The sequence below is a fragment of the Colletotrichum tamarilloi genome (assembly GCF_030869305.1).
Source record: "Colletotrichum tamarilloi strain Tom-12 chromosome Unknown Scaffold_111.1, whole genome shotgun sequence".
Lineage (NCBI taxonomy): Eukaryota > Fungi > Ascomycota > Sordariomycetes > Glomerellales > Glomerellaceae > Colletotrichum > Colletotrichum tamarilloi.
Genome location: NW_026849494.1, coordinates 51408 through 67892, shown reverse-complemented (window position 1 = coordinate 67892; position 16485 = coordinate 51408). Strand labels below are relative to the sequence as shown.

The 16485-nt window shown below is 50.2% G+C and overlaps 7 protein-coding genes across 7 annotated transcripts; 4 read left to right on the top strand and 3 right to left on the bottom strand.

Annotated features, from left to right (window-relative positions):
- Positions 1-32: 32 nt before the first annotated feature.
- On the top strand, positions 33-585 carry CTAM01_14035 (uncharacterized protein; the record flags this gene model as incomplete). Its single annotated transcript, XM_060530036.1, has 2 exons — positions 33-333; positions 374-585. The coding sequence occupies 2 exons, from the start codon at positions 33-35 to the stop codon at positions 583-585; spliced, it is 513 nt and encodes a 170-aa protein (XP_060375390.1).
- A 407-nt stretch (positions 586-992) lies between these two features.
- On the bottom strand, positions 993-2711 carry CTAM01_14034 (amidase; the record flags this gene model as incomplete). The annotated part of the gene is made up of 3 exons (XM_060530035.1): positions 993-2204; positions 2262-2485; positions 2543-2711. The coding sequence occupies 3 exons, from the start codon at positions 2709-2711 to the stop codon at positions 993-995; spliced, it is 1605 nt and encodes a 534-aa protein (XP_060375389.1).
- A 615-nt stretch (positions 2712-3326) lies between these two features.
- Positions 3327-7158, top strand: CTAM01_14033 (chitin deacetylase 1; the record flags this gene model as incomplete). Its single annotated transcript, XM_060530034.1, has 6 exons — positions 3327-3372; positions 3619-4334; positions 4709-4805; positions 4905-4995; positions 5236-5781; positions 6171-7158. 6 exons carry the CDS (start codon positions 3327-3329, stop codon positions 7156-7158), a joined length of 2484 nt encoding a protein of 827 aa, XP_060375388.1.
- On the bottom strand, positions 6748-9041 carry CTAM01_14032 (allantoin transport; the record flags this gene model as incomplete). The annotated part of the gene is made up of 4 exons (XM_060530033.1): positions 6748-6910; positions 7450-7856; positions 7916-8137; positions 8190-9041. 4 exons carry the CDS (start codon positions 9039-9041, stop codon positions 6748-6750), a joined length of 1644 nt encoding a protein of 547 aa, XP_060375387.1.
- Positions 9042-10003: 962 nt separating this feature from the next.
- CTAM01_14031 (uncharacterized protein) lies at positions 10004-11980 on the top strand (the record flags this gene model as incomplete). The annotated part of the gene is made up of 4 exons (XM_060530032.1): positions 10004-10838; positions 10901-11020; positions 11074-11329; positions 11392-11980. Coding segments are annotated over 4 exons (1800 nt in total), but the record flags the coding sequence as incomplete, so codon positions are not given.
- A 1255-nt stretch (positions 11981-13235) lies between these two features.
- CTAM01_14030 (galactonate dehydratase) lies at positions 13236-14557 on the top strand (the record flags this gene model as incomplete). The annotated part of the gene is made up of 4 exons (XM_060530031.1): positions 13236-13411; positions 13462-13571; positions 13641-13752; positions 13804-14557. 4 exons carry the CDS (start codon positions 13236-13238, stop codon positions 14555-14557), a joined length of 1152 nt encoding a protein of 383 aa, XP_060375385.1.
- Positions 14558-15161: 604 nt separating this feature from the next.
- CTAM01_14029 (2-deoxy-D-gluconate 3-dehydrogenase) lies at positions 15162-16005 on the bottom strand (the record flags this gene model as incomplete). Its single annotated transcript, XM_060530030.1, has 2 exons — positions 15162-15821; positions 15874-16005. 2 exons carry the CDS (start codon positions 16003-16005, stop codon positions 15162-15164), a joined length of 792 nt encoding a protein of 263 aa, XP_060375384.1.
- Between the last annotated feature and the right edge of the window lie 480 nt (positions 16006-16485).

Sequence of the window (16485 nt, the reverse complement as noted above, 5' to 3'; positions counted from 1 at the left end):
TATAAAGCATCAAAGACCACACCAAAAAAAAAATGTCAGAAAATTCTCGGCTGCATACTTACCCACCTCGGGATCATGATTCCGAAGTCGGGCACTGGGACTATCACCGCCGAAACGCCTTCAAAGACATCATCCATGGTCTTTGTGTGAGAAAACTGCCCCCAAAATCAGCAGAAAATGTTTCATTGGGCCCCGGTCTTTGGACCTATGTGCTAGCGGAGCGTCTCCGCAGCGGGGAATATCTGCAACCTTTTACGTCTGTCACCTCCACTTCGGGTTGGAATCAGGCTTTGATATTGGACAAGGGCGACGACCTGGAGCTCCACCAAGGCCGCAAGTGTCTTATCTAACATCATTCTCCAGGTTGGAAAAGTCTGGGCCATCTTGGAAAATACGGAAATGAGCCGGAGCCGGGGCGTGGGGGTTCACCTGGCATTTCTGGCCCCTCCTGTCGGCGCCGATGAACCGGCGCAGGGCAAGAAGGCCGAAATCGCAGCCCCCGAGGTCGGCCGGCTTTTAAGCCTCCGAGAGCCGTTCGAGGGCCGGACACGGGTCCGTCTACAGCCGGAACGTCGCACAACGTAGTGTTGCAGTAGCATTGCACACCGCCTGTCTCTGAAGTGAATGACCACCAGCTCGATCATTTGCAGTAATGGATTTTATCGTATTACCGCTACATCGTGCTTGCGCCCGCTAGAGGAGTAGCACTACAGTAGCTCCGATTTTCGGAGCAATGAGACCCGAACTAACACTTCAAGTCTGAGTCAAGCAATTGTCTGACAGGCCTAAATTTTTGTTTTCAATCAGTCAATCCTCTTAAACGTATTCAATCGCCACCTTCTTTGCAAATTTGCAGACGATGGTTTTAAGATTGCCTGACTGCATTGGCTTTGAAACCTCTAACGACTGCATGTGCAGTCCCCCCTGCTAAGTCTCGCGAGTACATACACCCGTCTAGAGTATACGGCGTCATTATCGATCGCCGAATGCATTCATCTAGTCTTCCAATCGTACTCTAAGCTCCAGGCGTATGCGACGCGGTAAACATCTTCTTCATGCCACCACTTGCCAATGATTTGCATGCTCACCGGCAGTTTTGTTCCGGAACCTTTCAGAGGACCTTCCTCAATCGGAAGCATACCAATCGGCATAGCGAGGACCGGATGGCCTGATTGATTGAAAGGGGCGGTGTTAGCAGTGAGTCCGACTTGCTTTCCAATCTTCTCGAGCGGGGACGCGTCATAGGGAGTATGGAAATTGGCAACGTAGGGTAAGTTCGGCGTCACCAAAATATCAAACTCTCGCAGAGCATTGTCATAGTCGTCTCGTAGCTTTCTGCTGAGATTCGTCGCCTTTCCAAGCAACCCTGGGAAAGCTGCTTGCGCGTAAACCCCGTTGAGATAGATGTTCTTTGACGAAACGTATGCGTTATCCCACTGTTTCTGCGTAAGGTCCTGAAACTTGTCCGCCAAGCCGGTCATGATGTGGCCTCTCCTGCCGAATGCAAGATTTCTCTTCGCCAGGTAACCTCCACTCTTGCTGATAGCAGTCCAAACGGCTGCTCCCTTGGAGTGAAAGGGAATTGAAATTTCATCTACTGTCGCCCCAAGATTTTTTAAACCTTGGATCGCAGCCTCGACACATGCCTTGACGCGAGGTTCCACTGACGGCTGGTTCATACCTTCTATCAAGATGCCGATCTTGACACCGGATAGATCTTTCGGGGTTTTCAGCTTCTTCAAGTTATCATAGTACTTGGGAACGTTGTCTGGATTCGGTGCTGCGAACGATCTATCGTCAATGTTGTCGTTGCCCGCAATGACCTGGAGCATCAACGCGTTGTCGAGAAGTGTTCGTGTCATGGGGCCGACATGGTCATTGGTAGGCTCATTTGAGCCGCAACCGGTGTAGGGCACAAGTCCAAAGGTCGGCTTCAGCCCATAGAGACCGCACCATCCGGCAGGGACACGTATTGAACCGCCTTGGTCAGCGCCAAGAGCCATATCCACGTCTCCGTTGGCTACGAGTGCCCCTGAGCCACTTGAGCTTCCCCCGCTGCTGTAGCCTTTGGCATAGGGGTTATGTACATGCCCAGTTGAGGAAGAGCTGCTCGTAGCGGAATGACACATATTCTCGCACACGGACTTTCCAGCAATGATTGCGCCGGACTCTAGCAGCCTTGCCACACACGTTGCGTCGGTGTTCTAGTTAGGTTAGTATGATTGATGAGCATACTGGTGAGTCATATTGATTTGACTTACTGGAACGTAGTCTCTAACAAAGTTGGTACCAAGAAGCATCGGAACGCCCTTGACTGCGATGTTGTCTTTGATGGCTATCGTTTTACCTGCCAGCAATCCCCCGCTTTTGGTCTTGTCCTCTACTCGGCACCTCCAAGCCCAAGCACCCAAAGGATTCTCCGAGACAACCGGAAATCGAATTTCCTCCCTTGGAAATCTTTCCTCATCTACTGGAGGCACATAATCTGCGACGTAAATTGTCATTAGTATGTCTTCAACTAAGGTCGGGACACGAAACCTACCAGGGAGTGACATAAGACCCACTACAGACTCGTGGAACACGGCTAGAAGCCTCTGATATTCATCCTTTTCTTCCGGTTTGATCGTAACGCCAAGTGCTCGCAAGCTGTCGTCCAGGACTGCTGCTGTCACTGGGTTTGCCTTTTCTACTTCCAGCGAGAAGACAGACATGTTGTCAATATAGTTCCAAGGGAACCAAGATTTGTAAGATTTCACACTCAGCCGGGCAATAAACCTTGCACATGAGTTATGGTCTGTCGCTGATTGTGCATCTATCAAGGCGTCAAGTGTAGGTTATTATGCCTGGCTTGAATCGCGGGAAACGTACCAAGATAGGTAAGTCCACATCAGCATCGTTGGCCAACCTGCCTATCTCTATCGGCCTAATTAGAAATGACTTATCTTAGCGTTTTCGGGCGTCCGAAATTACATGCAAGTTATCAAGCGATCGGAGGTAATGAACCGGCAGTAGAACGCATCTTAGGTGCTTACTGCGGTAGGCATTCCCCGCCATCGCCTTATCTCGTGAAGGATCTCCCCACAATCAGGAATACCCCGCTTGGTATCAGCATATCGCGATAACGCCTGATTGGCCTCGGTGAATATACCTTAATCGAAGAGTATTTCCTTGAGCTGGATGTATATCATGGTGCGCCTTTATGCATTCATGTTTCTTTCAAAATGTTATGTGCCAGTTCAAATAACTAGTAAAAGCGACTGTTTCACATTCTCTCTCGTGGCTGGAATCCATCATCAACAACCCGATTAATCTTTACACTTAACAAAATGGTTCATGTCGAAGAAAGCTTGCAGATACCCCGGGACTTTGAGGGTGAGTCTGTTGTTACTTTCAGCGTAGTCGCAGTTACTGATACAATAACCCTTAGGTTTCGGCGAGGAGGGCTTCGACCCAAAATGGCCAGATGGTGCCCGTATCGCGGTTTCTTTCGTCCTCAACTATGAGTAGGTTTGATTATCACCAACTTGATGATATTGTCACTAAACATGATTAGGGAAGGCGGAGAACGAAGCACATTGGACGGAGACCCTTTCTCAGAACCTTACTTATGGGAGAAAGGCGCATCCGGGGGCTACAAAGAAGGCGCCAGGTACCTCAATGCTGAGCAAGACTTTGAGTATGGCAGTCGCTCAGCCTCTTGGCGTCTTATCCGTCTTTTCAAAGAGTTTGGCTGGAGCTTCACTACTTACGCTGTAGCGCACGCGCTCAAGCGCAACCCAACCTTTGCAAAGGCGCTGGTCCGAGACGGGCACGAAATCGCTTGTCACGGACTCAGATGGCTGGACATCTGGAACTATTCACTCGAGGAGGACAAGGAATACATCAAACAGAACATCCTGATGCTGAAGGAAGTATCAGGTGAGATGCCCGTTGGCGCTTACTTTGGCCGTGGTACACCCAATACCCCCTCACTATTCCCGGAAGTATGGAAGAGTCTTGGAGGAGAGTTTCTCTGGTCTTCTGAATGCTACAACGATGATGTTCCTTACTGGCTCGACTTGCCATGGGAGAAGGAGTCGCCAGAGGAGAAGCGAGAAGGCATGCTGCTTATCCCTTACAATTATGATTGCAACGATGGAAAATTTCACATGTCGCCCGGCTTTGGCAGCTCTGTTGCGGAGACGTATGAGCAGTATTTGAAGAACACCTTTGATTGCTTGTACAGAGAGGGCGGCAAGCTGATGAACATTCCATTGCATACACGTATCATTGGCAAACCAGGCAGATCGGAGGCTTTGAGGAAGTTCATGAAGTACATTGCGGAAAAAGAGGGAGTTTGGGTTACAACGAGACGAGATATCGCCAAACACATGAGAGCGGAATTTCCATACGAGCCAAACAGGAAGTGGATGAAGGGCAAATGAATCACATGTATGTAGTCAATATCAAATTGTTTGACCGTGTGAGCCCTCTCAGGCTCATTGGAATCGAGAACTAGCTCGGGGTCAGAACCAATAGACGTAGACTAGCCGAAACAAATGGTATAACGCGAATAATCGTCGCGCAATGGGTTGTTGACCAAACACCGCTTGTTGTTAGGATTCTCAGATTTCGGCCAGAAAGCACCCTGTCGAGACGGTCGAATGCCGAAAACGGCCAGTTGACACAAATATGGTCGGAACCTCCGATCGGAGGTGACTGTCCATAGAATCGGATGTTGTCCGAAGAGACTAGCCCTGCACGGATTAGTCCCAACAATCAACTGCGCTCAGGCGGCATCGGCAAATTTCAGGAGGATCCGAGAAGTATGTAAATCGGATCTCCGCCCCTATCATCCGAACGAAGTTTTTGGGCAGCACAACAAACCTTGGCATTGAAGGACGGGCATGGCGTCCGAAACTCAGAACTCGGTATCACCGCCCCTGGCCACGCCCGGGGCTGTAGCTGTGAACCCCCGGAAGAGGGGCAGGACTGCATGTACGAGATGCAAAAGTCGTAAGCAGAAGGTGCTTACCCAGAGCCAATCAAGATTGCACGCAGGACGTTTTCCTCTGATTCTAGGTCCAGTGTGACGACCAATATCCTATTTTCTCCAATTGTCGTAAATCAGGAGCACAGTGTGATAAGACAGATGTCTCCGACGATGCTTCATCGATTGCGTAAGTAGTTGGTCCTTCGATGCCGATCAAGTTGACAAGTTTTGATCGAATGTATGTAGACTGAACTCCGATGCAGATACACACGAGCTCTCGAAGAGCGAGTAGCTTTCTTGGAGAACAAGCTAGCCCAAGTCCCTACCCCAGAAGCAACAACAACTCCAAGGGAAACCGCAAGCAACTACTCGGTTCCGTCGGGTAGAGACAAAAATGCCCTCAGTGACGTTGTAGCACACGTCTCGCTAGGAAACCTCGAGGCGCCGGCTTATGTTGGACCCTCGTCTGGACTATCCCTAGCCCTGAATCTTGGCGAGATGGTTCAAGCGACTGTCTGGAATAAGATGTTGCCAGACATACAGGATGGCACTACAGGCAATCAAGCTAACTGCATCAATCCCAGTCCGAGATGCATCACAGTGGAAGATCTTTTGGCTCATAGTGTCAAGGAACCTCCAAGTGATGAGCAGGGTTCTCAAATGCTCAAAGCGTACACGTCTCAGCTGCACTCCAAGTACCCTTTCCTGGAGCCTGAGGAGTTGTGGAAGTTGCATAGCGAGAGAATGACTCTGGCTGCTAAACCAACACAAACTCTTACAAGGATCGAACGCTTCGGTATCTTCAAGTTGTATCTTGTATACGCTATGGGGGCAACTTTAGTGCAATTGACGCAAAGGGGGCCAGTGTTATCTCCAGAGGTATGCCTTTGACACCATTATTAAGTACCTTAGGTTTGAGATTGTTGACATCATTCCTCAAGGCTCTCTACATCACTGCTTTACAGCATATCTCAGCAGCCAGGGAGTCGAGAACAGTCCAAAACATCGAGGCAATGACGTTACTCGTGATGTTCCATCTTCGGTCAACATCTAGTCATGGGCTGTGGTACATGATTGGCCTAGCAATGAGAACATCAATCGATCTCGGCTTACATCGTGCGGCACATGAACAAAATCTTGATGGTCCTATCGTTCAAAGAAGACGCAGGCTTTTTTGGTCTGTCTATTCTCTTGAAAGAACCATAGCAGTGTCGCTGGGTCGGCCTTTAAGCATCGCAGATAATCAGATCGACGTTGAGCTTCCGAATGCCATCATCAACGGGAGCCCATCTACTTCGGTCCTTGTCGGGAACGACATCACTCTGGCACTTGTTCTTTTCAAGCTTCGCAGGATTGAGTCCAAAATTCATCACTCGGTCTATCGTACGGACAAGACTTTGGACGCACTCCGGCCCAAACTAGACCGGCTGCATCAGCAACTCAAATTCTGGCGGGACTCTCTGAGGGATTGGATTCCTGCAGGTCATCCAGATCTGAACTATGCGCTTCTGCTCTATAATCGTGCGCTCCGTCTTCTGATACAGCCGTTTTTGCCGGTATTACCAGCAACAGACCCGTTCTACGGACTGTGCATGCGAGCCGCAGGTGACATATGCCAAGCACATAAGAGATTGCATCAGACGCTAGACTACGGCCACAGCTTCATCGCAGTCCAAACAGTCTTTGTTGCAGGAGTCACCCTCGTGTATGGAATCTGGACCCAGGGTAATGCCCTTTGGTCGGTGGCTGTGTCAAACGATATCAGAGCTTGCTCCCTAGTGCTCTTCGTCATGAGCGAGAGGGCTCCCTGGGTACGTAAGTACCGAGACGCATTTGAGGTGCTTGTCAATGCAGCCATGGAAAAGCTTCAGGACAACGAGGCTGGCCTTGCTGAGATGGCCTCGGCCCAAATGAGAGCCGGCAAAGCACCGGGTGCGGCTGATAGCCGTGGAGTACAAAATCCTGACCTCAGTGGGAATGAGACCACAACGCGTCCGATTGATAGCACTTATAATCAATTCTTGATGTCTGAAGACGGTGGAATAGCGCTTGGGGAGTTTGAGGGCGCTTGGCCGATGGTTGCGGAGCTTGCAAATTGGATCGATCAGGACACAGAAGGTGCAAGTCCTGTCTGGATGCCGAATTTTGAGTTACTACAGAGTCTTTCAGGCACTTGGAACGAATAGAGCATTTGAATCGAATCAAATCCAAAAACGGCTCTCCTTGAAATGGAATACAATGGAAGTACTGTCTGGTCCCTTGCATTTAACAGAAGATATTCTTTCTGGGAAAAGGTTGTCGAAACCTTTCACCAGATGGGGCAAATTCTAACGGTGATTTTATGGTGATAAGACAAGTGATCGAAGACTCTTGATAATTCCATTAAGAAGTTAGACCAGTTTGTTTGGAAGACGCGAAAATCTGACGAAATGAAACGTATAAGATTTGTTATCCGAGTAAGTAGTATTTGACCACACCTTATCACGGCATAAAAGACTCCACGAATAGTATCAACACTCTCTCCGGGGAAGAAACCCTCTGATGGCGCCATGCTCTCAAAGCCCGTGCTTATCTCTGACTCCAGCTCTTGTGGATAAACCGGAATGGGCCAGATAGAACAAGCTACGAAGTAGACTAGCGAACCCATTGCGAGAGAAAGCAGAAAACCGAGCTTATACATGTTCTTGCTTGCCTGGTTAACGGAGTCGGGTTCAAGATTTCCAGCAATGCCGTGTACAGTGAACGCAACGCCAGCAACCCATGCGGCGACCGCGCGCAAATTCCAACCTTTGTAGTACGTGTAAGGAGCGCCTTCTACTTTTGTGTACAAACTTGGAACATGGAGGTTTCCCCGACGGATGATCCAGTAGTCTGCAACCATGATCTGGAAATTCATTAATACGACGGGGATTTCTTGTAGGGATAAAGACTACTTGTACTTACACCACAGGTCGGCATCAAGAAAACGGTGTATGACCCCAAGAAAGTGAGGAAGGAACTGGCACTGGCGATAATTTTCCACGGTACACAAAGGGGTGCAAGCAGAGCACATATCACCTGACCCCTGACAATGTTGATATACCTCGGCCACAGCCCGCTGGTATCAGCACCTACAGGCAGGGAATTTGAGCCGGCATTGGTCGCGATAATCGCCAAAATCATGCCCTGATACACCGATTAGCAAACCGAAAACCGCTCTGGACGATGTTCATCTTACCGCGGAAGCGAAGAACATCCCAGCGCGGGCTCCAGGACCCCAGTACTCAGTCAAGATAGCGTTGTAGAGATCCCAGACGTTCCAATAGCTCTTGCCAAGAACACCAGCAGCCGCACTAGTTGTGGCACAGCTCAGAAACATGACGAGCACCTTACTGACCAGGATACCAATGGCTTGTGACCAGGTTGCCTGTGCTGGACGTGTGGCGTACCGAGCGACATCAGGTTGGTTGACCAGGATCGGGCAGAGGGCCGCCATGACGCTGTTGATAGCTTGGATCATGGGCCACACAAGTGCCGCGCCGCTTAGAGACTTTGCTCCAAAGTTAAAACCACCCAGGCTCCCTCCATTCGCATGTACTGCCCATCCTAGGACGCCGACTAGACCTGCAGTTGTAGCCACGGACTTCACCACAAATAGGTGTCGAAGAATAGTCGGATGGATGAACATCACCGGAAACTGCATGATCCAGAAGATGAAGAATGCCAACAGGTTCTTGGAAGTGATCCCCGCGCTTGTCGGGAGGCGGTTAGTAATATTATCCCACCCGGAGCCGAATATGGCCCTGAGGGCCACTGAAGTGAGCATACCGCCATAGAATGACTGAGTTGCGAAGTAGATGACGGCGACGGAGGCGCGTACGACTATAAATAGTTTTGCACCGCTAACACCGGCAGCAGCGCGAACGTAAACGGGGAATCCAACATGATAGCAAGTTGCACCGCGGGAGTTGAGGATAACCACAACGCTGAGGATAGCGGAGCCGATCACGGCTGCAATGCCACCATTGCTGCGCATTGATTGTAAGAGACTCCTCATAGTATAATGTACGGTAGAGACTAGACTCAACATACTAAGCCAATTGAGATGAGAGTTGCTCCAAGATTGTAAGAGCCTGGAGAAAATGTCTGGGTCAAGTAGTACGTGAAGAAGTGTAAAGCTGTCCAACTTCGATGCTCTTCAGAGAAAGATTAGCTATTTGCTCATTGTGTCGAAAAGCTTTCAAATGGCAACTGACCTGAAGGAGTAGGTAGCAAGTCTTCGTTGAAGTACGCCGTCCCCTCTTCGGGATGTTCTTTGGTTTGGATGAATTGCTTGAACTCGTGCCGGGACGAGCAAGCTCTTGTGAGCCTCGTCAAGAACATCATCGCTCAGTGTAAATTGTTTGAATAATTCCAGATACACTTGTAGTGCCTTTCAACCAGTACCATCAACATACCTTACGAAGTTTCATGTCAAGTTGCGATTTTTCGCCGTCATTACTGTATTTATCAAGTTGAGGTTGTATTTCCTTATCATGACTGAAAGCTGCCTTTCCCTTGATGCCGCTATCTCATCTCCATCTCAACCTTTCGATAAGAAGTAGCTTAGCTGCCAAATTGGCACCTTCTACCGACCAGATGAGCGAATGCTTTCTGATAACATGGTCTCCAGGTGAGCGAATCATGCGGGATAAATAGCGTCGGACATCCGCCGAGAATGATAAGCGAGCCACATTGGCGACCAGCCGACGGCATCGGATATTCCGACCAGCAACGACTTTTGTGGAGTTCATCGCTTCAAAACATGCCGAAATCCCTTGTTGGTCTGGCCTAGCCATGACGCACCCATTTTTTCAATAGTCAACGTTGAATTCGCCCCCCTTCAACTTTTCAGCCCAGTTTTTTCGCTGCCGAACCCGGAGCCGAGATGAGGCCGATTGACCAATCTTTGACGGCGGTGATCCGAGTCTTGGCTCCTCCGGACGCTGGTATCCGCTCTCAACGTCGGATTGTCTCACGAAAAGTTTTCATGCGCTGGTCTTTTACTCATAGTTTCAGCCGCATATTCTCTCGGAGCTTCCTAATCACTCGGCCATACTTTACGCTGATATTCTTGCCATCGTAATTGTTGTACTTTGTCCCAAGCGATCGACTACCCAGGGTTGCAGCATGAGGGGCGATCAGGAAACAACCAAGGCCGAAAAGGCTCTCCACGACCAGACAAACATCTTACCTTTGAAGAAACTCCTAGTTGTCTTTGCAACCCTTGCAGTGACTTTATTAGTCTCATTCATCGACCAGAATGGCATCAGTATCACTTTGCCAACGATTGCTGCGGACCTCAACGCGGAGGATACGATATCATGGGCGGGTACGTCATCGCTCATCGCCAACACGACATTCCAGATGCTCTACGGGCGTTTCTCAGATATTTTCGGCCGAAAAGCCGTATTTCTGAGCGCCATCGGTCTTTTGTCAATTGCAGACTTGCTCTGTGGGCTTTCACAGAATGCGACAATGTTTTACATCTTCCGTGGCGTTGCGGGCATCGGCGGAGGCGGTATCACGAATCTCGCCATGATCATTGTCTCCGATGTCGTTACTTTGGAACAAAGAGGCAAGTATCAAGGAATCTTGGGCTCGATGGTTGGTCTTGGAAATGTTCTCGGCCCTTTTCTTGCTGCCGCCTTTGTTGAGAGGGCAACATGGAGAGCGTTCTTTTGGATGCTCTCGCCCCTCGGTGTTATCGTCGGTATCATCTCATACTTCTTCCTGCCATCTAAGCCCCCAGATGACGACTTTATGAAGAGTGTCAAAAAGATCGACTATGCAGGCTCATTCACCTCGTCGGCCGGCGTTATTTTGCTGCTTATTCCCATCTCTGGAGGTAAGTTATTCCTCGGCTCGATCCCGTGCGTTGATAGAGCAAAAGCTGATTTACTCTGCCAGGTGGCGCATATTTTCCATGGAATTCAGCAATGGTTATCAGCATGTTGACAATAGGGGCGCTTGCTCTTGTGTCTTTTGTCATTGTGGAGTGGAAGTTCGCCAAGCTTCCGATGATGCCAGGTAATATTCGTCAACAAGAAATATGTCCCCGAGTGCTAGCTAACAATACACAGTTCCCATCTTCAAGAACAAGGTTGTTGTTGTCCTCTTGGCACAGTCATTTCTATTCGGAGCAGCGTACCAAGGATATCTCTACTACATCCCGCTGTATCTCCAGAACGCTCATCAATTCTCGGTCATTCATTCGGCGGGAATCTATGTTTCCTTAGTTGTTTGTCAATCCGTGTTCTCAATCATCTCGGGACAGTACATATCGAGAACTCAGCGCTATGGAGAAGTGATCTGGGCAGGCTTTGGCCTCTGGACACTGTGAGTTGAGGGCTTTCCCGATCCCGGCTACTACGTTTGCATCTATCTGACAAATGACATAGAGGAGCTGGTCTCACACTTATTTTCGACCGAAATACCAAGCCTGGAATCATCGTCATTCCTCTGCTGATCATCGGCATTGGTGTCGGATTCATCTTCCAGCCAACGCTGGTGGCCCTGCAGGCGCACTCCATCAAGTCTCGCCGGGCAGTCATCACTTCAAATCGCAACTTTTTTCGATGTGCCGGTGGTGCTTGCGGATTAGCCGTCTCCGCGGCAGTGCTTCAAGCAACTTTACGAGCAAACTTGCCTCCAGGCTTCAAGGACCTCGCCAGCAGTACATACTCGATACCGCAACTGAATGAGCAAGATAAGTCCGCGGTTCTCGACGCATACATGGCGGCAAGTCGAGCGGTTTTCATTCTTCAGATACCACTGATCGGGTTGTGCTTGGTGGGCTGTCTGTTGATCAAAGACAGAGGCTTGCACCCGATCGAGGAGGCGAAGCCAGATGACACGCTCAGTGAGAGTCGGGATGAAGAAATGGGACGCCCGAGTGAGAAAAGCTCACATGATGGCAACCACGACAGCCACGAGCAAGTGCTGGCACAGCGCACCAACGCACCGCAGCAACAAGCCGGGAGGACGTGAGACTGCATGATTATTGCAAGGTGGAGAGAAAAGATGAGATCGGGATAAAATGCGAACTAATAGATGACGACTAATGTGGAATTGATAGACTAATAGACGGAGGATTGGAGATGAACGTAAGAAGACGCGTCGGCTATCAAAACTCATTGCTGATTGGACACCTATAAATGATCCAAAGTGTGGGCAAATCAGCCGCTTTCACAACGACGCCACTTTTCTGTCTCACGGTGTCAGTCGCCTCTTAAGTGTCGGCGGAAGGCCAACTCCGATCGGGCTTGGCGGGGGAGCGTAAGAAGAGTTGCTCGAACGGCAATGAATCGGTATCCACCCGGATGCGCGGCGACACACACAGCTTCGGTATGAACACCGATGTGGTTCTTCACAAAATCCTCAACATCTTGGCATGAGCTGCCCTTCAGTAGCCCCTTACTGAGAAATCAGGTACCTCACCCTACTAAATTGAGTACCTGGGTTACCTGAAGGAATTATGCAGCCACAAATGCCCGTCTATCCGTACTCCTCGCAGTCGATTGCCTCAGTGCGTTGATTGCCTCAGTACCTACCTAGCCAGTCAAATAGCCATATCTCGGCAGCACAGTTGCTTGACGTTGAAGGTGATTAGAGACATGTTTGTGAGCTTTCGGAGCAATCCCGCTGCACCCAACACATCAGCGGGCGTCAGCCGTGCCAGCTAGATCCCTTCGAGTCATGACAAACCCACACCACGAAATCGGTTCGTAAAAGAAACTACCATGTTTGGGAACGAGCTAGGGCGCACAATTTCATGTGTGGATAATGAGGTGAGCACGAGGCACGAGAACAAGCAATGCATGACTAGATTGTCCGAGCCGGACAACTTGTGTCTAACGTGGAACGGGAACAACACCGCGTTGGGCCGCGGCCCGTAATATGGGTGGAGATCGTGGATTTCCCCATGCATTCTCCACGATTCCTCCACGTATTGAACAATTGTGCCAGCCTCGGTGGGGGTCGTGCCAGACGTGGGGGATGAACCGCCAACGCCAGACGTGGAGGGCATACCCGGTGACCCCAATCCTTGAGGCCTGGTGGATCGTATTGTTACACATGTACCGCTGCATGGCAGAGCTTCACGATGCGGGGGCCATTGTTAAGAATGGGATGAATCATGAATGATTGTATGTGCTTCACGACTGCTTGAACTGTATTGAGTTCTATCACGACCAGCTTCGAATCATCTGAACACTATTGAGCCATTCCCGTCCTCTAGTACGTCATGGCTAAGATTGCGTCCGTGCGGTATTACCGCGTAAAGCCTCGTTGGCTCATGGTGAAAATCACCGACGAGAATGGCGAGTATGGTTGGGGCGAGGCAACGCTCGAGGGTCATGATCTGGCTGTTGAGGGCTGTCTTGAGGAGATGATCCCTAGGATAGTCGGTCTTGAAGCAGGGTAAAGTATTCAACTTACTTTTCGTAAGACTTTGTCTGACTTCTGCCCAGCAACATTGAGCACATTTGGCAAACATTCTGGCGCCATGGCTTCTATCGAGGAGGCCCCGTCTTCATGTCAGCAATGTCAGGCATTGACATTGCGTTGTGGGATCTGAAAGGTGTGTGCAATATTCTACACGAAGACTCCACATAGCCGAGAAAAATGTCTAATTAGTCATGATCTATAGGTCGCAACCTGAAAGTTCCCATTTACGAGCTACTGGGCGGCCAGGTCCGCAACAAGGTTCAAGTGTACTGCTGGATTGGGGGCGACAGACCATCAGATGTTGAGGCCGCAGCGTAAGTATCCCGATATTCGGCAGGAAGTTACGATACTAATAATCCGTTCAGAAAAAAGCGCATTGCTCAAGGTCTGACATGCGTCAAGATGAACGCAACAGAGGACATGAACTGGGTTGACTCTCCCAGAGTCCTGAAAGACACAGTGGAGCGTCTCAAACAGGTCAAGGCTCTTGGTCTCGACGCTGGTCTCGATTTCCACGGTCGCCTGCACAAGGCCATGGCAAAGCAGCTGGCCAGAGCTCTAGAACCATATGAGCCCCTATTCATCGAGGAGCCCCTACTTTGCGAGCACCCGGAAGCCATCAAGCAGCTCTCAAATCAGACGACGATTCCGATTGCTTTTGGTGAGCGTCTTTACACGAGATGGGACATCAAACGCTTCCTAGAGGACGCCAGCGTCGACATCCTTCAACCGGATATTGCTCATGCTGGAGGTATATCCGAAACAAAGCGCATCGCTACAATGGCCGAAGCCTATGATGTGGCAATTGCACCCCACTGCCCCCTTGGTCCCGTCGCCTTTGCGGCAAGCGTACAAGTCGCCTTATCAGCGCCCAACTTTTCTATTCTTGAGATGAGTCTGGGAATGCACTACAATACTGAGGCAGGAGATATCGATCTCTTGACATATCTAAAGAATCCCACGGTGTTCGATATCGAGGGCGGTTATGTAAAAGCGCCGACGGGCTACGGGTTGGGCATTGATATCGATGAGGAGATGGTTATCAAAATTTCCAAAGAGACAGAGCCGTGGCAGTGCAAGGTTTTCCATGGCCCCGACGGCAGCATCAGAGAATGGTAGTTGGACGGCTCAATAGTTGGAGTTGTACTATAGCTTTAGCAACAGCATTAGTCCAATTGCTGTCATCAGCATCCCTCGATATATGGCAGTTATCTGGAAGCGCATTATTTGCCAAACCACTGCCATTATATCACTTCCAATAGTCCGATCAAGTTGTTTCCGAATCATTTCCGCAAGTTCGGTTGTGCTTTGAGCTATCGTTGGAGGGCTTTGCTTGCGGTCCTCTTGCCACTCGACATTATTTGACTCTAGAGGTCAGAGCATATCCAACCTCGGCATGATGTGCGTAAATGCATGACATTACACCATCAGAGGATCGGAAAATGTCCGAACCCCCACGCCACATCACACCATGTTCAAACAGAGGAGTTCTTCCTGGCTCCACGCCCATCTGGAATCGAGCGTCAGTCAGACCTGTGGCCAAGCGGGGAAAGCAAGTGCCGTTGTATACAAGACACATCAAGATGTGGGGTTCACTCAGCTCAAGATGCCATCCCATGAGCAGTGCTTTAGTTTGCAGATCATGTCGATACTATTCTGGACCAGGTGTTACTTTATGTTGTATTCTCACATCTCTACTTGACTAAGTGAACAGCTTCAAGTATCATCGGCCCATCCAGCCCCCATCGACAGTAAGCAGCTCTCCCGAAACGTACAAACTCCCCGCCCCCGCGAGGAACACTGTGGCACCCTTGAAGTCATCCGGGGTACCCCATCTTCCCGCGGGGATCCTGGCCAGAATACTTGCCGCCCTCTCCGGATTATTGATCAGCGCCTCATTCATATCTGTTGCAACATACCCAGGCGCAATGGCATTCACGTTGACACCCTGGCTCGCCCACTCGTTGCTCAGCGCCTTGGTCAGCTGTGCTATGCCGCCCTTGGCCGCTGCGTAGGCCGGCACCGTGATGCCTCCCTGGAAGCTGACGAGCGACGCCACGTTGACGATGCTACCACGGTGGCCGTTTATCGAGTTGGGGCTGCGTGTGAGCATGTAAGCGCCAAAGTCTCGGCAAAGAGTCCAGACTGTCTTGAGGTTGACTTGGAGGACCTCGTCCCAGTCGCCCATGGGGAACTTGTGCGCGGGATGTCTGCGTTGAATGCCGGCACAGGTGACTAGAATGCTGACATCGTGGCCATCGGCTAAGATGCGCTTCGACAAGCTCTCCACTTCCTCTTGATTTGAAAGGTCTGCTGTGTAGATGAAGGTTTTTCTGCCCAGAGCCTCGACTTGTGTTTTCGTTTCAGTGTTGCTTTCGTCTCTCTTTCCTTTTGTTAACGTCAAGCTACATATTTACGTGGTCATGCTTTCTTACTTGGATGAGGATGATATCTGATCCTGCTTCTGCAAGTGATACTGCCATGGCCTGGCCAATTCCCCGTGTACCTCCCGTGACCACGGCTGTGCGGCCTTCCAGAGAGAAGAGCTTTTCCAGAATAGTCGGCATAGTTGCGGTTGTCTGAGTAAATGTTGCCAAACAATTTGCAACACTCTTTCCTCCTGGATATTCTTCATATGCTTATTGGAGTTACTACCCTGATGAGCTTCATGGAGATCAAAAGCCCCCCCCCCCCCCCCATCTACCTACGACACGTTCATAGACCCCCACGTCGGTGCCCAGTCGTCCCCGCATGATTTGCCGCCAGCTACACTAGATTCGATTGTCGGCTCGAAACGGGTTTCTGCATGGAGCCAAACTCAGGTGATTCGTGCGCCGTCTCGTACGGTAGGATGCGAGTTGAGGTACCTGCGGGGAAAGCTGACTTGAGATGTCAAGCCTTGAGAGAAGAGAGGGGAGCAACCACCAGAGACGCATCAGACCATTTCCGATCGAGTACACACAACCTCTTCGCGGATTCGTGGTCTCGCGTCCGACCCGCTCCCCGCATGAATTACGGGATGGATGGGGGTCAGCCCCGCAGATCCG